This window comes from Poecilia latipinna, unplaced genomic scaffold (assembly GCF_001443285.1).
Source record: "Poecilia latipinna isolate Pla-1442-1.1 unplaced genomic scaffold, P_latipinna-1.0 Scaffold786, whole genome shotgun sequence".
NCBI classification, from domain to species: domain Eukaryota; kingdom Metazoa; phylum Chordata; class Actinopteri; order Cyprinodontiformes; family Poeciliidae; genus Poecilia; species Poecilia latipinna.
The window spans coordinates 289074-311231 of record NW_015113402.1 but is presented as its reverse complement, the minus strand read 5'-3'; the positions used below and the strand labels follow the sequence as shown (position 1 = coordinate 311231).

The 22158-nt window shown below is 41.7% G+C and overlaps 2 protein-coding genes and 3 long non-coding RNA genes across 9 annotated transcripts; 3 read left to right on the top strand and 2 right to left on the bottom strand.

Annotated features, from left to right (window-relative positions):
* Positions 1 to 818: 818 nt before the first annotated feature.
* On the bottom strand, positions 819 to 4364 carry LOC106956078 (uncharacterized). 3 transcript variants are annotated; one of them, XR_001426711.1, is made up of 3 exons: positions 4295 to 4364; positions 2793 to 2905; positions 819 to 1346 (listed from the first exon to the last, which is right to left on the bottom strand). It is a non-coding gene; the product is annotated as an uncharacterized LOC106956078 (long non-coding RNA). The 3 variants fall into 3 exon arrangements; XR_001426710.1 differs by lacking the exon at positions 4295 to 4364 and adding an exon at positions 4204 to 4293 and having other exon boundaries at positions 2793 to 2983; XR_001426709.1 differs by lacking the exon at positions 4295 to 4364 and adding an exon at positions 4204 to 4291.
* A 255-nt stretch (positions 4365 to 4619) lies between these two features.
* On the top strand, positions 4620 to 7357 carry LOC106956080 (uncharacterized). Its single transcript, XR_001426714.1, has 3 exons — positions 4620 to 4708; positions 6314 to 6470; positions 6550 to 7357. It is a non-coding gene; the product is annotated as an uncharacterized LOC106956080 (long non-coding RNA).
* Positions 7358 to 9435: 2078 nt separating this feature from the next.
* On the top strand, positions 9436 to 10617 carry LOC106956082 (uncharacterized). The gene is made up of 2 exons (XR_001426715.1): positions 9436 to 9688; positions 9787 to 10617. It is a non-coding gene; the product is annotated as an uncharacterized LOC106956082 (long non-coding RNA).
* A 1764-nt stretch (positions 10618 to 12381) lies between these two features.
* rps7 (ribosomal protein S7) lies at positions 12382 to 17333 on the bottom strand. The gene is made up of 6 exons (XM_015046626.1): positions 17246 to 17333; positions 16451 to 16536; positions 16309 to 16380; positions 15753 to 15964; positions 13309 to 13441; positions 12382 to 13021 (listed from the first exon to the last, which is right to left on the bottom strand). Exons 2-6 carry the CDS (start codon positions 16523 to 16525, stop codon positions 12617 to 12619), a joined length of 897 nt encoding a protein of 298 aa, XP_014902112.1. The 5' UTR covers positions 16526 to 16536; positions 17246 to 17333; the 3' UTR covers positions 12382 to 12616.
* A 99-nt stretch (positions 17334 to 17432) lies between these two features.
* On the top strand, positions 17433 to 20843 carry LOC106956074 (ribonuclease H1-like). 3 transcript variants are annotated; one of them, XM_015046657.1, is made up of 5 exons: positions 17433 to 17686; positions 18443 to 18567; positions 19354 to 19533; positions 20063 to 20162; positions 20251 to 20843. In XM_015046657.1, exons 1-5 carry the CDS (start codon positions 17556 to 17558, stop codon positions 20399 to 20401), a joined length of 687 nt encoding a protein of 228 aa, XP_014902143.1. In that variant the 5' UTR covers positions 17433 to 17555; the 3' UTR covers positions 20402 to 20843. The 3 variants fall into 3 exon arrangements, with proteins under 3 accessions (XP_014902143.1, XP_014902142.1, XP_014902144.1); XM_015046656.1 differs by having other exon boundaries at positions 18443 to 18585; XM_015046658.1 differs by having other exon boundaries at positions 17434 to 17686; positions 18443 to 18585; positions 20063 to 20347.
* Positions 20844 to 22158: the final 1315 nt, after the last annotated feature.

The following is a 22158-nucleotide window of genomic DNA, read 5'->3' as shown; positions in this document are numbered from 1 at the left end:
GCAACGGGATGGACGCTCCGCTTCCCGGAAAGGATGAAGGTGACGTCATCAGCTGCTGCAGGGAACGAGGCTGAGGAAGAGGAGGGGCGGCCTTCACTGAAGATGGAATATTAAGGAGCAGGAAGAAAACGTTAGTTTATAAAATAAAAGATCAAATTTTATTAAAATAATTTTTAAGGAAACAATTATTTTCTCTAGATTTAACTCCTTATGTCTAAAAATATTAAAACAGATTTACACAGAGGAAATAAAAAGATATTTAGATAAAATAAGCAAATAAAAATATGATTGTCATCAAATAAACATTTACAATCTGTGATATAACAAATTACATTAAATATAAATTAGTTTTTATCATAAATCTTTATAAATAAATGTGAAAACAATGCTGTCAAAATATAAGAATATCATCTGTTGGAAAATTTGTTTTGAATTATTCATTTATTTATTATTTAGAATCTGCTTAATAAAGTTATGATTCGAGTGTATAAAATTTTATTTTATCCACATTCATGCATTTCTGTAAAAGATATAATTTTTTTAGAAATCCTTCATGTTTCATTTTTCAGTACATTAATACAGACAGAAAATACAAATATTAGTAATATTTTTTAAAATTATTTATTATTTCAGTCAAGATTAAAATCAGACAGAACATCTTGAGAAAAATGAATATGTTCAAACTGTGAACTTTATTTTCTACTGGAAATGTACAATAATGTTGGTGTATTGTTGATATATTAATGGCTCCAGTTGAGTTAGTTTTTATTGATTTTCATCATACCGCTAAATTAGTTTACTTTTATATAAATTCAACATTTTAGAGTTTGTAAATATTATTTATTTTTAGTATAATTTAATACAACCCCATTATTGTGATAATAATAAAGCTTACAACGTGTAAAAATTCGATATTTTATTTATTATTTATGTATTTTAATGTTGTTTTTATATTTATTCTTCATAAAAGCTCTTATTTATGATTTTCAGGTGACCTGAAAGAGATTTTATTATTCCTGCTGCTCGGTGACGTCATCCTTTCCGGGAAGCTGCAGCTCCTCCTGTTGTTGTTGTTTTTCTCCTTCATCCCGGGAATCCGGGAAATCCCCTCTTCCTCCTCCCTCCTCTCCTCGGGTTCCTCTCGCGAAACGCGCTCGCAGCTTACGGAAGCCGGGTGGGATTTCACTCGCAGTTTCGGTCTGAGTGATTCGGCGGGTTCCGGTAAAAATCCGTCTGTGCCGCTGGACGGAAGCGGCCCGACCGTAAGTCAGAGGATCGATATCAGCTTCCAGAAAACTGACCAGGCCAGAGCAGCTTCTGCTGAGTCAGCGCTGGTTCCTTTCAGCCTGCAAAAACATGCAGCATTATTTCATAAATGTTCTGAACTAGCAACAAAGCAAAAGGTGAAATTTTCCACATAAATCTGGTTCCGGTTCTGGTTCTGACCTCTGTAGTGAAAAACGGAAACAATAAAAGCTGATAGTCGGTTTATGATGAGATATTTCCGTCATAAGCTGCGTTTTTATTGACCAAATAAATTCACTTAATGGAGACACGAAATTTAGAAAAAACTAGTTTTTTGCTAAAATGTTTTTAGCTAGCTTGAGGTGGTTTCCGTTTTTTCTGAAAGAGCTAAAGCGCTAAAGGAGAGACAGAAACTGATTAGCAGAAAGATCTGGCGTAGCGAACGCTGCCATCTACTGCTGGGTCTGTACCTTACCAGACAAAAACTGGTCCATGCTAGTTAGCAACCTCTACTTCCTGTTTCCAGCCTCTGCTTCCTGTTTCCAGCTTCTACTTCCTGTTCAGTAAAGCCATGGATAACGTCAACATGCTATGAAGTTACACATAGCATAGCTTGGCTCTGAACTAGCAGAAGGAAACGCACATAATTCACATTTTCTTTTTTGTGACATTTTTAAAGTTAATCTGAGATCTGGGTGGAAACGTAGCTGCAGAGTTTAGCTGTGTCTGTTTTATAGCAAAAACATGATGAAGCTTTTAACATTTATTTGTTCCATCAACAGTTCATCCAACCTTTCCACCTTTTGTTTTTGTATTTCCTGTCTCTGGTCCGACCTCCATATTAACGTCCTCCATGTTTCTGCGGCTCCTCCTGGTTAAACCAGCTGTTCCTCTCCACTGCTGCCTCATGCTTGCTTCACATGAACATGATGCGATTTGAAGTGCAGCGTCGGGTCATGTGACTCGCGCTCAGGTGGTTCTGATTCATCCTGGAGTCTCGGCTCAGCGATGACTCAGAGGTAACTAGAGGTCAAAGCCCATCACATGACGCTGCTTGACCTTTCACCCCATGACTCTGAGGAAACGGTTAGCATGATGGTGTTCCTGAATTCATCTCAATATGATGCAAATATGTTATAAGTTCTTATTACTGAGCTTTTGGGGTTTTATTTTTCATGTTCATGTTTGATGCTCATGTCTTATTATTTCAATCCTTTTTATTTTTGGATTATTTGGGACTTTATTGACTTTTATAGTTAAATAACAACAAACTAAGTTTATTTTGTTATATATTCTATTTTTTAACTTTTTTCTTTATTTTTTTAGTGTTGTTGCAGTTACTAGTTACACATTAATATTTAATTTTTTCTGACCTTTTTTGTATTTTCTGTCATTGTTCCCATCTTGTTTTTTTTACTTCTTCCTGTTTTTTGTCGTTAGTTTTTTTTATTTCCTGTTTAATTAAATGTTGACGTGTTTTTATGAAAATCTTATTTTAGGTTTTGCTTTTATTCTGAATGTTGGGACCTAGCGGCGGATTCTCTCACCTGGGGGACGTTTCCCTCTGAGGTCCAGCTGGTTCTCCTGCTGACCTCATCAGGTGCTTCCGGTGAAAATCCCCGCTGATGGTGAATAAAGTGAACTGGGTCAAAGGTTCAGTCTGCAGGAGAACAATAAATACTTCGTCACCATTTCTCACGTGTGCTGCCCCGACTGGTCCGACTGTTTGAGTTTTCCTCTGGAAACAAACACATGGCGGTTCAGAACCAAGGAGCAAACGCTGAAAGGTCAAAGCTGACCGGCGATGTCGGAAACATCTGATGTGACATGAAGTTCATCCAAGTCATTTCATGCCAATAACTGGTTTAAAAAGCTCAGAAATGGCAGCCATCTTGAAAGTGGCTAATGGGAAACACATGCAACCTGAGGGGTTAGCATGCTAATGTTTCTGTGTTTTATGCTGCACTGGAACAGGAAGTGATTTTAACCAGAGTGAGTTTGATGTCCTGAAGAACCGTCGCCATCTTGGATGATCCGACTGTTTGTTTGGCAGAAACATGTGTTTGTGTGTCAGAGTTCAGGCTGATGAGCTAACTGCAGGCTGTGTGACGGAAACAATCAGAGGTCAGAGGTCAGGGAACAAAGATTGCTTGTGTTTGAGTTCTGATGATGCAACATTAGCTCAGTTGCTAACATCCTTTCCACAGTCAGTTTATGATCTAGAGCAGATGTTCCTCCATGAGTTCATGTACTCTGCTAAGTGGAAAATTGCAGACATTTTTCCTTAAGCAGCTTCCTCAAACTGACAGGTCAAAGGTTGAAATGATGTGACTCTATCAGCTGTTTTCCATCTAAGCTGTCATCTGTGTTGCAATAAATAGTTTATGCAGCAGTAGTCAGAATATTTGGCTAAAATGTGCTGATCATTAAAATATTCACAACTTGATAAAATAGAGATTATTAATGTTTTGGGTTAGTTGACAAAAAACTTTTCCTGTCATGAAGTGGCTCTGCGATGGATTTGGAAGGATTTATGGATTCATGGTAATAAACTTCTTCCCCATCCTCAGCTTGTCCTGGAGTCAAAGCCAGTGGTTTAAACACTTCTGCTAATCTGCTAATAGCAGAGCTAATTATTTGCATAGCATTTTTGCTAACTTTGAAAATGTTTTACACACTTAGCTTACTATAAATTATTTTTCCAGCTCAGCTTTGAGGCATACTTATGCTAATATGCTGCTAATGCACCAATAGCATTTCTTGTTTACTGGTTTTGCTAACTTTGAAACTCAAAAAAGTTTCGCGCATTTAGCTTCCTCTATATCACCCAGTCATGTACTTGGCTCTTTTGTAAAATTTCAGTTGAATAAAGTTTGAAATCTGTGTCGAAGTTTTGTTGCGATTTCTCAAAGTGGTTACATTCATGCTCTTATTTTGAAGTGGGTGAAGACGACTTACGGAGACGTTCTGCTTCCTGTTTTCAAGAAACTTCATTGAACAAGTGCAAAGCATACAACAAACTAATGTGGTGAAGAAGAATAAAACAGACCCGTGTGTCTCCTCAGCCCCCTGCTGTGCATGTTTTAGATGAGCCTCTATTCCAGAACAGCTGATCAAATGATTGCAGGACCATCAGGTGCTGCAGATCCTGTTAATCACCCAGAGATACAATCCAGGTGGCAGAAGGGAAACACCTGAAACATGCAGGACAGGAGGGCCTGAGGACCAGGGTGGAGAAACACTGGTTTAGATGAACAAATGAACAGAAGGGTTAATAATATGAAAATGATTCTGAGCTCAGTCTGACGCGGCTCCTGCTCCGCTGAACCAGTTTTGTCCTGAAAGCTCATGAAGGTTTCATGCTGTCCGTCTGCAGGCCTCTCAGCGCGTTGAGCAGTAAAATCAGACCAGCTCCAACGGTCCTTCCTCTTCCCAAGCTGCAGCGATGGGGAAACTTTCACAGGTAAAATTTAACGACCTGGATCCTCGCCAGGTGTTTTTAACCTGATCATGTGTTTCCTTGTCTGAGCTGAGCATTAAAAATCAGCTTTTACTTTTAATATTTCACAGCCCTGAGTGTTTCCTTCCTGGATGATGTCCAGCTGCTCTGGACATCATCCAGGTTTCCTTCAGCTGACCGGAGCGACCAGAGAAACCGTCTTTCATGTGTCACCTCCCAGGGGAAAGTCTAAACCGGTTGTGTCCAGGATGTGTGGGGTCTGCAGAAATGCTAGCTGCCCTTTTCCTGACCCTTGACCTGTTCAGGTCCGGCATGGAGGGACGGTCAGCCATTTCTGCAGCCGTCAGGCGAACTCTATCAAATCAACACGTTTGGTGTTTCAAACTGAAACCGGAAATTATTCTCAGAAAATTCAGATTTAAAATAAAATCCTTCAGCATCAGGTTTTCTAACAGTTTGTGTCATATTTGATACATCAGGATATTGGAAGCGTGCTTTCTTTGTTATCAAAAATGTAAAAAAAATTATTTGTTTTTGATTTTGAAAATCAGTTTTTAACCCAGAACCATCTGGATCGTCAGCGTTCCCCAGTCAGATAAAACTGATTTAAATCAGATTAAATGTTTTTTAATTCAACTTAAAAAAATTCTTCACAAAAAATAAAAAACTAGCATCCGTAAAGTAACATTTCCACAGCGGAAAATCGCATCAATCTGGAAAACCCAGGAAATCTCCAGTTGATCTGACTGAGCTTCAAGCTGTTTCTGATTTTAGGGCCTAAACAAAACCCTGAGAGTTTCCTGCTGATTCAGCACATTTTTTGAGGCTTGAGAATGAAGACGAGCCGGTTTTCCATCCAGCTGTGGAGACGCAAAGCGCTGACGGCTTCAGTCTGATCTATTTTTACAGGCTGATGTCACGGCAGGTGAAGCTCTCACCTGCCGGCCGGTCCCTCCCTGCTGGATCAGGAAACTTTCTGGGAGTTTTTGGAACCAAAAAAAAACTAGAACAAGTTATTTTTAGAATAATTAACCTATTTACAGACATGACTGATGCTTTTCACCTGACGAGCTGAGATCATGGTTGGTTTGTAGGAGTGAAACAGGAGGATCATAATTATTTCACCCAGATCCATGAAGTGAAGATGATGATGAAGACGAGAAGTTTGGTCGTTTCATTTCACAGCAACAGATTAATGTGGGAGGAACAATCTAGAGTTATAGATCTAGAGTTATAGATCTAGAGTTATAGATCTAGGGTTATAGATCTAGAGTTATAGATCTAGAGTTATAGATCTAGGGTTATAGATCTAGGGTTATAGATCTAGAGTTATAGATCTAGAGTTATAGATCTAGGGTTATAGATCTAGAGTCGGCTAGAAACCAGAGGTCAGACTGATTCTGAGTTTGAACCTTCAGAGTCACATAAAGACATAACAAAGTCGGCCTTCTGTCACTTGAGGGACATTTAGGAATACAGGAAGGACCTGCTGCTGTTGTTTCATTCAGGTCTTCATTATCATTGATATTATTATCATTACTACAATAACAATTATAAGAATGATAATTGTTTTCCTGCCTGTCTGTAATCCGGACTCCATGCATCCAGATTTTCCCTGCAGGTTCTGATCCCGGTTCTGCTGCTGTGACCAGAACCAGTTCCGGATGTTTGGTCCAGTTTCCTGACGTGCAGAAACCTCTGGTTTGTTTTCTCCCAGATTTCTGCCTGCAGCTCCAGGCTGACTCACCCGTTCATTATTAACTGTGTAAGAAAACCCTCCGGTCGGGTTCTGACCTCCTTTCCTCGCTCCGCCGGCCAACTCCTCCCGTGTTTATGTTTACCAGGCTGTCGCTACGGCGACGACACGGTCGTGCCCTTGCCGTCGTCTTCCCACCCTGGCGCCCAGACAGGAGGCACCCATGTCATCTGCAGGATTTCTGCTGCTGTTTTCATCCAGTTTTGTTCTCTGCTGCTAAATGAGGCGCAGCTGAGACTAAAATTAGAAACTTTATTCACATCAGTTCATTAAAAATCTGCAGACTGAACATCTGACTGATGTCCAGGATTTTACCAGTGAAACTTTTCTGGTCCAGTTCCACTTTGAAAAGAATAATATTCAGGAACTGAACTAAAATATCCAAATCTAACTAATATAAATACATTTTAATGAATTAGTTCTTAATCCAAGCTGGATTTACACCACTTGTTTTAGTTTCCACAACTAAACAGAGTTTTATTTATTTCCTGATATCCAGGGCTATGATAGTTTTTGGCTTTTCTTTATAGTTTAGTTTTACTTTGTTTGTGTTATTCAGTTAGTTTTAAGTAGTTTTAACGTGTTTTAATTAGGTAGTAAATATTATTAAGTGTTTATTTGTAGTAATAGTTTTAGTTTTTTCATACTTTGGTTCATTTTTAGGTGCAGAATGTAAAAAGATTAAATGGTTATATTGTGTTTATGTTTTATTGGAGAATGATGGCATTTTTTCCCAACTTCCTCTGCCGCCATTTTGTTGTCCGGCCACCAGGAGGCGTATGAAGTGCCGTAATTTGCTGACTGCTGACGTAAACTGGTTGTGTGGTAAAAAATAAATCATTTCATATCAGTTCAGAAGTCTAATGAGTAGAATAATAAACACGAAATCATATCTATAATTTAAGTTTGATTTAAAGAGTTCTATAAAAGGACAATATAGTTCCTATTAGTTTTCCCCATTAATTTTCTGAATCTCCTAGCTAGCAACCTGGGCTAGCTATCTGGCTCAGTTTGTGGGATTTTGAAGGGAAACTTTGCATTAAGTTCACAGAGAGACCAACAAAGAGAAAAACATTTGGACTTCTGGAAAGTCTCATGGTTAGCGCTGAAATGCTACATGGAAGGTAGCCGCTAACTACTTTAATGCTAACTAGATTGTTTTGTTGAACGCAGCATCAATCCCTCATCCTAAGAAAGCATGTGGTGACTGCGGAAAGGAACAGTTTCCTTTTAACAGGGGTGATGAAGGAGCAGACCCAGCAGAAACTGCAGCGACCTCTAGAGGCTCATTCAAACTCAAAAATACTTTATTAATCCCAAAAGGGAAATCAAATGTCATTGTAGCTCATCAAGACCCTTCAAAGAGCCATTGAAGATGGTGATGGGTGTTGGCAGGAAAGATCTCCTGCAGCAGTCTGTACCACCCTGAACCTGAAGAAGCCTCTGACTGAAGATGCTCCACCTTCCCAGATTTCTGATTCATTTGATTTAATTAATTTTTTGTGTTTTCTTTAAAATTCAACATGGATCCAACATGTAACAAACTGATGAAGCGAGGCATAAAATTTGAAATTAAGACATCCTAATTTTAACATAAAATCTGTTTATACAGTGACTTTGTTGGCCTTTCAAAATAAAGCTCAAAGTTTGGTTCAGTTTTTCAGAGGGACTTTCCAGATGCCAAGCGAGTCTCTAGGCTGGAAAACTTTACAAATGTGCTTTTATTGATGGAAGTAATATATTTTAAACGATATTCTGGTGGGACGACAACATTAAAAACAGCAAAGTTACAGTAAATAAGTAGGAAACAGTTGGTGTTTGAATGAGAAGCTCAGGCTGGGATCCCCCTCCTCGCTGAGGTCTCGTCTTTCGGAGCGTCGCGTCATCGTCAGCGCTGCTATCTTCGGCTCATGTGTAAACCGGGCCGCTCACCCACGCTCTATTTTAGACCAGAACCAGCATCCATCTTTATTTATCCTCATCATGGTGCTGGTTTGGTATGAATGAGGTGGGAGGCATGTTACTACATCACTGCCATGCTGGGAATGCAGGAGCCGGGCGGCAGCTGCTGGCAGCGTCTGTAAAGTTACACAGTCACAAATTAACAGCAATAACCTGGATTATTTAGGAACCATGGGGGTTTTCCACCATGTTTTTCATTTATAAATGTCACAGTTTCAAATTATATATTCAGTTAACACGCTAAATATTTAGATAATATGCAAATGCACTGGCTGATAACCAAAATAAAAGCTGGATTTTCTTTATCATCGTTTATTTTCCTCTTTTCTTCAACAACAAAGGATGAGCCTTTATCAGTTCAGCCTCAATCCAGCTTTTATTTTGATAGTCCATTTATGGGTAAGTGAATTTCAGAATATTTAGCTCTGACATAGCTAATTATGTAGTTAGTAAAAAACTAGCTAAATAATTTATTGCTCAACCCAAATGCAGATTTTGGGTTGATGCTAAATATTTAGTTTAGAAACTAAAGTTTGTTTAGAAACTAAATATGTAGCTCTGACGTAGCTAAATATTTAGTTCAAACCAAATTGCCAACTAATCATCTAGTTTGGAGCTAAGCAATTAGCTTGCTCACTGAATGTTTATGGAACTAAATGTTTAGCTTGTTAAGTAAATACTTAGGTTGGAGCTAATTACTTAGTTTCTGAACTAAATATTTGGATAGTAAGCTAATATATAGCTTCAAAATTATTATAAAGATAGCTAAGTAAATGTTTTGTTTGAAGCTAAGTAGTTAACTTTCTCAGAAAATATTTAGATTCTAAGCTAAATGTTTAGCTTCAACATAAATATTTAGTTTGCTAACTAGGTGAAATTTTACTAAATATATAGAAATATTTAGCTTGAAACTAAATATATCGTTTGATAGCTAAATATCCAGTATGAAACTTTGATATTATAACACGGTGAAAAATTAACATATTTTTTCTTCTTACGACAGGCTAAATAACTCCACTGTGTTACTTTAAGCGTCCCTCTGGGGTTAAAGGTCAACCTCAGTCCAGCTGTGTCTCCTACGCCAGCGGCGGCCATGTTGTCTGTTTACTCTCTGCTCGCCGTGACTCAGCTCCGCCTGAGCTCTCGGTTTTCCCAGCCGTGTTTTTCTCCAGGTTTCCTCCTTCCGGTTCGGCTGCGGGTCACGTGGCCGGCCGCCTGACGGCTGGCGGCTCGTTTCGTCACGTCGGTCCGTCCCTGATGGAAACGTGAGCGGCAGGTTTTGCTCTGTCACCGGGAAACTTCAGCTGTCATGATGTAATCTGGGGTTTTTAGGGTTAATCTGTAGTTCCGTTGTTCGTTTCAGACACAACACTGTGCATAAGTCTTCAACCAGGCTCAGATTTGTGCAAGAAGCAACAACAGTGGGGAAAATGTTCTGGGTTGACTGAAACAGAAAAAGCTCCAGAGATGATGGATGAAAATGTCAGGAAACTAAACCCGGGATGACTCGGGACTTTTGCACAGATATGATGCAAGATCAGCTCAGCTTCATGAAACTCATCATCACTAATGGAAAGTTTTACAGCAGCTGCAGTTCGTACTTTTACATGCATATTTATATTTAATTGGTTTAAATTAATTTAACTTTTACTCTTATTTATGTTATATTCATATTTCCAGATAAAACAATGTACAACATTCAGTCAGATAATGTTCATAAAACGAGTTATTTTTGGATGGTAAAACCTGATTTTATGTGTTTTATTCATGTTTTTCCATCTAACTGGATTATGTTGGTTTATTTATTACATATTAATGTAATCCTCTGTTTTCATTTTATGCTTCACCGGTTTCTTGGTTGTTTTAAAGTTGTCCATAGATATATTCTGTATTCATAACTTTTATTTTTAAATTAACTCCTTAACCACTCTGTTCTAGGAAAAAATATTTGTTTTGTGTGTCATTATCAGTTTAGAGAAATTGGCAACACTATTGATTCTGATTTATTCTTGTTTTTGTGATAAAAGTTGTGAAAACATGATGTTGGATTCTTTCATGTTCAAACTGATAGTTCAGGACTCATGAAATTTCATCACAATAAATTAATAAATAACAATGGAACTCAAACAGTTTAACATATTAAATAATGTGAGTAAAATTGAAGTCAGTAGAACAAAATTCAGTAAAAGGACAAGACTGGACAAAACAAAAATATAAATCTGTTCTAATTTATATATTTGGTTAAATTGACATGGAAAATTAAAAAACAAATGTTAGTGAAATTTTGATTAATTTAGGTAATCCTGTGTTACCACGTCACAGCAGCAGGGGGCGACCTTCAGCCCTTCGTCAAAATTAAACTGATTTCATGTTTAGCCATGATGGAGGGTCAGACTCATCAGCTGCATCCATCTGGGCCAATGGGAGAGCTCGGGGGAGATGACATCATCACCTCTGATCAGCAGTGAGGTCATGGTGATGACCTCAGCCTTCATCACCATGAATCCCGAATGAGCCTTCGCCCTTTCCGTCCAATCAGCTGCGGCCTGGACTATCAGCTAATGAGGCCAGACGGTCCGCAGCCAATCAGAGTCCAGCACACTACGAGATCAATAATTCAGACACAAACACTGACGGATCAGAACCGGCGGGTCCGGAAGCGATGAGGCGGCAGAGAGAGGAGAGAAAATGGAGGAGCGGAGCGTGGAGGGAAATCAGAGCTGATGTCACTGCCGGCAGCGGTGAGTCAATCAGGTCCCACCGACGGCCCGCCATGTTGTTCACTAACATGTCACATCTTAAAGCTAAATATTTAATTAGCAAGCTAAATATTTAGCTAATATGAAATCACTTACAGATAACCAGATGTGGACTATCAAAATAAAAGCTTGGTCTTCGTTATTGTCGGTTCCGTTCCTTTTTCATCGAACGACATTTAAGCTTAAAACAAATAAGACATTCTAAAGGCAACCCAGACGGTTAGCAACGGATCTACGGCAACAGAGACGCATCATAGTTGAACTATTCAGTTTACCCAGCTTGTATTTTGGTAGTTTACTTCCTCTTTATCGGCACTTGAATTAGCATATCAGCTAAATATTTTTCGCCAGCTCGGAAAAATTCATTTTGAATCTAAACAGTTAGCTTGCTCACTTAATCGTCATGGAGATTAAAACCTGGCAGAATATTTACCTTCAAACTGTGTGCTAACTGCTAGCTGAGTGTTTAGCTTGTCTCTAAACATTCAGGTTGAAAAGCCCCTCCAAACCGACCGGCTCTGGGTGAAAAGGTAATCACTCCCAACCTTCCTTCAGCTGCTAACTGGTGAACAGTCTTAACNCATTCCAATGGACAATGTTTTTATCTTATTTTGTACTTATTTTCAAGTATATTATGTGTTTATTGTCGTTAGTGTCAAACAGACCAAGTAACGGGGAGGTTCCGGTTCGGGCTTTTTGCTTCCGAACCATGAGGGAACACAACAAACCCCATAACTTCACCGCAGAGCAGCTCTGGAGTCAGAGTTCGAGTTCAGCTGGCTGTTCGGGTTCAAAGTTGTTGTGCTACCGTGTTCCTTAAGGTCTCCGTGTTATGTAGTTTATTACCTTTGCCTGCTTCTTGTTCAGAGCTCAGATAGGACGGTGTTTACAGCGGTGTGTTCAGGCGGATCAGTGGCTCTGCTCTCTGGTTCCCATAAACTCTTTCAGGCTGAATACAGAAGTGACTCCATGGAAATAACTCAGGAGGCTCCTTTATTCACCATCCGTCTCCCCAGGTAGTTTTAGGCTGATCCGGAGTGAAGTGAAGGCTGCAAACTTTGCTGTGCAGCGTTAGCTTTAACTGGTAGCGACGGATATTTACAAGCCACCATCTTCTTAATTCAGGATCGCTTGGAAATCCATGAAAACTTAAAAGCCCATTATATTAAGAGACAACAACGTTCATAGTATTGCTTTTGTTGCGTCTGAAATACGACTTCGTCTTTTCTAGCTGTCATGGTAACTCAAAGCGGAAACAAGGAAGCCACATTGGCTCATGCAGATGTGACATCAGCACCGTTCGTGCAAAGAGCCCATTAACTGTGCTGAGCTGTCCAAACAGCTGCCTGCACAGATTTGTCAGAGTTCAGCAGGATGACCTTTGACTTTTGTTCATTTAACCTTTAGTTGTCTGGAACCAATTTAAAACGATCTTTATGGATCTGTAAATTCAGCTTTTCTAAAATGAAACGCAAATCTGGAATGAAGTGTTGCAGCCAATTTTATGATAAAACAGCCTGCCATAGTAAGCGATGTGACGTCACCATGGTGGCCACACCCACTTCCCAGATCTAAGCCACATGAAAACGGAACTAGAACCCAGTTTGATTCCTCAAACATTTCAGAACCAGAACCCGGCTGGCCCGGTTCTGGTCTGTTCCGAACAGAACCACTCACTTTGTGTTCCACGTTGTTCTGCTGGGCCTTGTCCAGGTGGACCTTGATGAGCCGGCTGGTGTCCAGCTTGACCCGGATCCGCTTCCCGACGATCTCACTGGGGAACACCAGGTCCTCCAAGATGGCGTCATGGACGGAGGTCAAAGTTCGACTGGGAGGAAGTTTATTTTTCAGTCATATTAATTTATAAATGTCACAAATTCAGACTAAATACTGAGTCTAATTAGCTTGTTTGCTAAGTATTTAAGCTCGACTGTTAGCTTGCTAACAGTACAATAATTATTGAGTCAATAAAAAATGATGACATCATTCTGACATCACAAACAACATGTTTGTGAGCGTTCTGTGTCCTGCATGGTTTGTCTCCCCAGTAACGGCCCAAAGGACTCTGGGAAGGCGTAGGAATATGCAGGACGCTCGCCACGCCGGCAGCCGGGGGCGGAGCTTACTGTCCGACATCGTGGAACGGGATTGGACGTCACGGCGCAGCGCTGCGCTCCCATTGGCCACCAGGACAGAGCTGGAGGCCACGCCCCCAGGTGTCCATGTCGGGTCATTGGACTGGAGCTGCACCAGTTCACACTGGGAATATTGATGCATAAACAGGAAATGTGAACCGTCCAGATCAGGAAGAGGAAGAAGCACGACTTTGATACAGACATGAACGTTGTTGCTCCACCTTTATGACGATAACAGCTCAGTGCGATTAGAGGCGGGCTGTTTTAAATTATGCTAAATAATAAACACCACAGCAGAGCCTATGTGATCCATGGGAGATCGGAGATTCCCAGGTCCAGCAGATGTCATGGCATCCGACTGGGTGACTCCTCAGCTCTTCAGTTCACCAAACCACAGAAAAAAAGCTCAAGAACCGGCGACCCGGCAGAACCGCACACGGTAAGTAGCTCAGATCCAAACGGCTCTTAGAGCCACAGGAGGATCAACCTCCATGATTCGCTTTCAGCTACAGAAAGACACCAAGCCGCCACATAAAAGCAAACTGACCAATAAGATTCGGGTTGGCGACCCTCACAGACTCACTTCGCGTTCTAACAACTTTAACAGTAAAGCCAGATAATAAACTATCCAAAAGCCATTTTATTCTTTTACTTAGAGGAAAATCAGCTGCAGGCTCATAATTCTGAACTTTAACCCTAGAAAAGATTACCATGTTTCATATATTTCAGTTTCTTATAAATGTTTATTAAGATTTATAATCAACTTATTTGATTATAGAGTAACAGATTATTACTAAACAGTATTTATCAGTAGTTTCCATTTTAGTTCCAATCCTGTTTGCTCTTTTATTTCCATATTATTTTGTCTGATATTTCCCCTTTTCACCTGTATTAATTCTGATGTTTTTTTCGACCATATTTGCCACATTACTTTATTAAGCTATTTATTTATTGCCAGTTTTGGCAGGATCTGTCCTCCATAGGTTCTGCCTTCAGTCCAGCTAAATAAAACTCACCAAGGGATTAAAATATTACATCATTTTGAAGAAAGATGACATTTTTTAAACATTCTGCCATTTTAAAGCTTAGAGAAACTTTCTTTCTCGATTTGGTCTTAAACTATAGAAAAACAAACTTCAGCATTTTCTTTAATGGGATGTTAGCATTGTTTGTAAATTAAATAAAATTTCTGCAGTCATGACTGAACTAATCAGATCGCATCTGGTGATCAGTTGACTAATCATCAGTCGACCAAACATTACTGAATGATTCAGCAGATCCAGACTTTTATTGTGAAGGATCAGTTCCTACTACAAATGAACTGATTAACAAATTTTTAAAAATAATCAGCAACTAATTTAATAATCACTTCATCAGTAACTGGAGTATTCAGACTTGAAGATAATTTGCTGAAAGAACAGCAATGAAGCCAAACCATTTTCCATCCGACATGAATCTGAAGATCTGTTCTGTTTCTGCTCCAGTTTAGCTTCTGTAAAGAAATCTATTAATCACCTTTTGCAACCAGGTCAATAATCGGCCGCAGATCTCCATCAGCTGATTTCTGTGAGAAAGAGTATGATCGGTGATCGATCGCTGTCTCTTGTTGCCGATCCCAAACTGATCACCTGCATCTCCCTTCTCAGCCTGCAGCTGCTCTCCTGTAGTGAGGAACTTTAACTGATTGGGGACGTTTGTGTGTTGCGGTGCAGAATTACCTCAGGGTGAAGCACGACACAACGCACCAACACCACGAATCTAATATGATATTAAAAACAAGAACTTGATTGATTTGGCTGCATCAGTGCAGGAACAAAAGACATCCGGACCCATCAGCAGGTAGAGCAGCGCGGCTACCAACACTCACCGGATTAGCATCACGGTCAGAAAGCTAAAATAACCCCAACAATAATTCAAGTCTTGGAGCTGCGGAGTGAGACGCCGGTTCTGGTTCTGGTTCTGCTGTCGGACCGTCGCTACTGGTGGTAATATTTCCCAGACGGGCTCAGCCTCCAGACGGTGAGCTCTCACAGCAGGAGCTGAAAACAGATTCTAGACGTGTATTGAAATATGTCTAAACGGTCTAAATTTGGTGAATTTATTGCCAGATCATTTGTCCATTTTGCCAGATAACAGAATCATTTATGCCTAAAGCGAAACATTAACAGCCAATCCAGGTGATCGGCAGAGATCTGTGATCGGAATCGGCAGCAAAGAACCCGATCGGAGCGTCACCCATATTGATCTTCAGATTTATCGCTGCTATTAACTTTTAGTTAAGAAAATGTTTTATCTAAGGAACCATTTCAAATGTTTATTTGTATTTTTATGAATTCCAAATATTATGTAAAAAATCATAATTGCTTAAATGAAAATATTTTTTTACCCTGTCAGAATAATCGATCAGTTCATGTTAGCTGCAACGCTAGCTCCACATCCTGAGCAGAACCGGGTCTGGAACCCAACCCGAGAGGTTCCCACCTTCTGACCTTTGACCCCTCACCTGTGCAATGAAGACGACATGCTTCCCGCTGAACTTCTTCTCCAGCTCCCGGACCAGGCGGACCTGGATCTTCTGGAAGGACTTGAGCTGAGGAACCGGGACGAAGATGATGATGGCTTTGCGGCTGCCGCCCACCTCGATCTCCTGCAACACAGAGGAACGCTCCGTCAGCCGCCAGCAACACGCTGAACTGCTGCAAAGCATCCACAACACGGAGTGGATCCGGATCCACATGGAACCGGAGCCGTCTGTGTCCTGCATGGTTTGTCTCCCCAGTAACGGCCCAAAGGACTCTGGGAAGGCGTAGGAATATGCAGGACGCTCGCCACGCCGGCAGCCGGGGGCGGAGCTTACTGTCCGACATCGTGGAACGGGATTGGACGTCACGGCGCAGAGCTGCGCTCCCATTGGCCACCAGGACAGAGCTGGAGGCCACGCCCCCAGGTGTCCATGTCGGGAAAACGGAAAACGTTCAGCAGAATTCCCACCTTAGCTGCGGTGATGTGCAGTTCCCTCAGCTGGGCCTTCAGGTCGGAGTTCATCTCCAGCTCCAACAGAGCCTGGAGGAGAAAGGTCCGGGTCAGCAGGCGAACAGAACCAGCACCAAGATGGCCGACTGACGGCTCTTACCTGGGAGATTCCAGACTCAAACTCATCAGGCTTCTCGCCGTTCGGCTTCACTATCTTAGCGCTGGTACTGAACATGGCCTTAGTCTCTGCACAAAAACAGAGAGGTTAGAGGTCAGAGGTCAATTCATCACATATTTAAAGAGGAACAGTAAAAGGATTAGCAGGGCTAGCTGGATGTGTTGCTGGGGGATATCAAGCTGTGTTAGACTGTCATACAGCAAGAACTCAGTCAGAGGCATCTTCTGATTCGTTGGAACACTGACTGCTACCAGAAATTATTCGTGCCCGAAGCATCACCACCCACAATACTCTTAAAAGACTTGGATGATTTAAGTTACATTAACAAAGTATTTTTGAATAAAATCTGACTCAGGAACATCTAAACTGGTTCCAGAATAACCGGTAAGCTGGTCTCAGTTGCTGCCGACCTGAACTACCAGTAAACAAGTTTGAAATGGTTCCAGTTCTCCTCCTGCAGCGACCTAACCGCTACACTGGTCCCAGCTCGGAGGTTCTAAGGTGAAACTGTCGGACCAGTTTAGTAGTTAATTCCCAGTTTATTCTCCAGCAGTAGCTGACTGAACACACGCTCGGCCTAGCTTCTCCCGCTAACACAGTCCCTCCGCTACTACGCTGTAAATACACCTCTAACGAAACCATCCGCTACTGCAAATATCTTAATCTGAGGTATCAGAGTCCAAATGGGAAGTTCTGGTTGTTGAAGCAACAACAAAACAGCTTTAAAGGACATTTAAGATCAGAAATCTGTTGTGCTGTGAAAATAACACGACTAACCTGTGTCAGCGACGGCCAAGGAAGAGACCGGAACATCGCGAGACTTGAATTAATCCAATCGCGTCGCTGATCATTAGCATCGCGAGAATTAGATATGTACGCCGTTAAGTTAAGATATCGCGAGAGTAAAATTAGTAGAACGTCTATCTGGAAGGTGGCGGTAATGCACCTATAAGTTGTTTGCCAACCCCCATAAAAAGGAAAGGAGAACAAGAAGAAGAAAATTAGAAGCATTGCTGCTGTTAATTATCGGGTTTACGGCCAACTTCACCACATTTAGGCCTAACATGACACTCTGCTGGTTCCGCTGATGTTCCGGATTTGGACTCCGGTTCGGACAGTTCTCAAGAGGTTCTGCAGCTCTTCAGACATGCCGAACCCGAAAGGAAAGTTCTTCTACGCTGTCAGGAAGGGAATCAAACCCGGAGTCTACAAGTCATGGTGACGATCGGTACCGGCTGTCTGGAAGCTTTTAACTAATTACGGATAGGAACTAGGTTTATTGTGACGTCATAATAATCCAGAACCGGGTGGTGGTTCTGAGTGTTTTCTCAGGCTGCTGCTTTCGGAACCGCAGTTTAGTATTCACACCTCACCAGCCGCGTCTAATTATTATGTCAGTTAAAATTAATCTATTTCAATAATTTAGATCAAAAGTAAAGCTTATATTGTATGCGTTTATTACAGACTGATGCATTTAACCCATTAGTTTAGTTGATTCTCGCTTACAGTCAACGGAAACGCAGCATTTACTTAAAATAGTCAGAGAAAAATCTAATTTAATTTAGAAATATTGTTTTATGGTCTAAACAGCCGTGGAGGAACTGAGTATTGTAGGAAATGGTCAATATTGTTCACGGAGTAGTATATAAGTAGAAAGTTTAGTAGAAGGAAAAACTAGCAGTCAGTTGTTGCTAAAGTGATTCTCTAGCAGGGTTTAAAAGCTGTTACACAGTCATTTACTGGGAGTGAATGAGAGAGGGCGTGTTTCACTGATCTCTGGGCTCTGATTGGACAGAAAAGAGGAAATCCTCCAACAGTGGATGGTGACAGACACTGTTAGGAAGGAGAAATGGGTTAAATCCAAAAGGTTCTAAAGATTTCACTGGGTCAGAACAAGAACATTCTGGAAAGAGTTCTGGAGAAATGTTGGGCCTAAAATTCCGATGACTTTCCTGGTTCTGGTTGTTCTTCCAGGGAAGAGTGTAAGATCCAGGTGGACAAGTTTCCAGCTGCATTGTTTAAGAAGTTTGGATCAGAACGAGACGCCTGGGCGTTCTTCAGAGGAGAAGACCCGTCTGCGGTTCCAGACCACAGCACAGGTGAGTCGGTCCAGACAGGTGAGGAACTAAAGGTTCTGCCTCTAGAACCTCTAGGAACCAGCAGTAATCCTGCAGGTTTGTTCTGAATGGTTCTGGTAGGAACATCTGGACCGATCAGAGAGATGACGGACCTGCAATGAAAGAAACATGATCTCTGTGTTTTCATCAGAGGTAGCAGCATCAGAGCCAGCGACTCTAAAAGACTGAATGGGGTCATCAGGAAAGCTGCCTCTGTAATGGGTCTGCAATTGGAGACCCTGGAAAATGTGGTGGAGAGGAGAACATTGAAGAAGCTGTTGTCTATCATGGCCAACAAGCTGCACCCTCTCCACCACACAGTTGACAGACAGCGCAGCTCTTTCTCACACAGACTGCTTCAGGTCTGCTTCAGGACAGATACAGGAAATCTTTCCTGCCACAGGCTATCACTTTATATAACAAACGTTAAGTTACCTTTGTACATATCTGCCCATTAATCGATATTGTACAGATTGTTTACAAAGCACTATTGTACAGACTGTACAGATTATTAGTTTTCACTGTTCATACTGTACAGAATCTTACATCTTACATTTTATATTTTATGCATTTATCTTATTTTTTATTTTTATATTTTAATTGATCTGTGTGTATGTGTATGCTGCAACTGCACAGTAATTTCCCGGTTGGGATGAATAAAGTACATCTATCTATCTATCAGAACCTCTGCTGCAGCGTTTTTGAATTGGCTGAGACCTTTTAGCAGAACTGGACCTGATTCCTCTGGAATGGTTCTGTTCCCATCAGGGACCCGGCCTGGAGAGACAGACGTCTCTCTGCTCCCCAGACGGGGCCCAGAGCCGGTGGAGTGCATCCCGCTAGGAAAGAAGAGGCCCCACCCAGAGGAGGGGGCGGAGCTTCAGCCTAAACGAGCAAAGCCATCAGAGACCTCGTTAGCAGGAAGCAGTGATGGGTTCACCTACATGGGTACGATGACGATGATAGTTTCATCCTGAGCTGTGGCCTCCAGTGGTTGGCACCACTAGCTAGCTAGTGGTGCTAAAAAGCTAGCTGCGCTGACCCTGAAGCACTAATCATTAATTTAATTCTGCTAATGCTAAAGCGCTATACTAACACGGTATAAAGTGGAAACTAAAGATGAAGCGTCATGTCAACGTGGTGTTTAGTGGAAGATAATGCTAAAATGCTAACTTCAGCCATATTGGCACTCACTAGGTGTGGTACAGGACCATATTGCCCTCCACAGGATCAAATTATTAACAGTTTAAAACCAAAACTTCAACACGGATGTTGAACTTTTTTCAACTGAAAGTTATCAAAACATGCAACTAAATTATCGCTATACAATTCATGAGAAAAAAAATAATTTTAGGGGAAGCTAAGTATGCTAAACATTTTCAAAATTAGCAAAAGTGCTCAATGCTAAAAATTAGCTCTGCTAATTAGAGTAGTGGCCACTCCCAGACTGACCTCCAACCTGCTGCTGACCCTCCAGGTGATGCCGTGGTGGTGTACACCGACGGCTGCTGCTCAGCCAATGGGCGTGATCGGGCCCGGGCCGGGATCGGGGTGTACTGGGGCCGGAACCACCCACTGTGAGTCCACACACACCAACACACCCTCAACTAGCTGCTGCTAGCACTAACGCTGTGAGGAAGTAACCAGCTGCTGCCTGTTGGCCAGAAATGTTGCAGAACGGCTGCAGGGGCGACAGACCAATCAGAGAGCAGAGATTCAGGTAAGACCCGCCCATCACATCCCGCCTCAGAAACACGGTCCAATCAACATGAGAACAGAGTGTGGCTTTAAAAACAACTGGAACCCGATTTGTTAGGATGAACTGGTTCTGATCCAGTGCCCTCTAATGGCTCAACTGATGTAGTGCAGCAAAATCCTTTTATTTCTTCCTGTTTTGGGTTCCTGCCGTTAGTTTTATTACCGTATTTTCCAGTCTATAAGGCACCTAAAAGCCTTAAATTTTCTCAAAAATCAGCAGTGCGCCTTATAATCCAGTGCGCCTTATGTGTGCACTGAATTCCAAAATCTGTCCCTGACACAGAGAAGTAAAGTGTACAGTTCGGACGGCAGCAGCGATAAACCAATCAGTGATTGTTGTCCGAGTTCTGCAGCATAGCCTCGGTAAAAACCAGATCGGTTTTTCCACGCATCACCGTCCCTGTTCATCTGCGACTCCATGCGCGCCCATCTCACTGCTACTGTGAAAAAGGAAGTGAAGCAAACTAATTCGGAGTTTGCCGTCATTCCGGGAGGATTAACAGAAGAACTCCCACCGCTGGACATTGGTGTAAACAGGCCGTTCAAACAGAAGTTGGGAGCGGCGTGGGAGCGATGGACAACAGACTGAACACAGTTTACTGAGACGGGAGGCGGCGCCGGGCGAGTTACGCCTCCATGTGTGGATGGATGGCGGATGCCTGGGCTGATGCATCGGCCTTAACTGTCTGAGCTTCACTAAAGCTGCATCGCTGCTGAACAGCCACCTGGAAACGAGTCCGACTCCGATGATGAGAGGGAGCCTGGCATGTTTGATGGAGAAACATGCTGTTCAGTTCAGATACAGAAGAGGAGGACTGTGATGGAAGAAGAACATAAAATAAGGTGACTGTATTACATAGTCGAATAAAGTTCAACTAAACTTACTGTTTTGTTTCAGTTACCTTTTTTTTGTTGTTGTTGACCGTATGTCTTACCATGCGCCTTATAATCCGGTGTGTCTTATAGTCTGGAAAATACAGTATTCAGTTAAAATAATTAAGTCTGAGTCTAAAAGCTTACATTTTAATCAAAACGAAAATTTAATAAATTAATCTCAGAAAAAAATGGGACTCGTTCACTGGTTAATGACTGGTGACTCGTTAACTGGTTAGGTAAGGTAATTTTATTTATGTAGCACATTTTCATCAACAAGGCAATTCAAAGTGCTTCACATGAATTAAAAGGAAATGCAAACAAAATAAACCAAAGGAAAAAGAAGAAAGGACACATTAGGGCAAATTGCAACATTCAGACAAAACAAAGGGGCAAAACAAAGTCATGAGTGAAGGCGGTGACGTCACAGGGCCATGAAACCACGTTGCTCAGCCTCCTGGCAGAGTCCGATAAGATGTTATCTAGGAATGTCCTTAGGAGCGCTCAGCTGCATGGATACAGGAGGGGGTGAGGAGGGAAGAGCATTATGGTTACATATCTTCAAGGAGATTAGAAATATGCAGCCCATCCAGGGCCACACAGGGAAAGCCAATTCAGAAACAGAATGTCTTAGGTCAGGAAGATTATAGATTTCAATCTTCTCTAAAGTCTCTCCGATACATCGGTTAATGACTGGTTAGTGACTCGTTAGGGACTTGTTAACTCAGACATGTCCAAAGTCCGGCCCAGGGGCCAAATGCGGCCCGTGGTGAAATTTCATCCGGCCCGCAGCCTCTGCCATAAAATCAATAGCGTCTGGCCCGCATCGGGCAGCAGTACTGTTACCTGCATATGGCGTAGCTGACACACTAAACGCTGTTCCTCGTTTACCCACTAGAGGGCAGTAGCCCGTGTGACTCAGACCATTTGCACCTGGAGCTC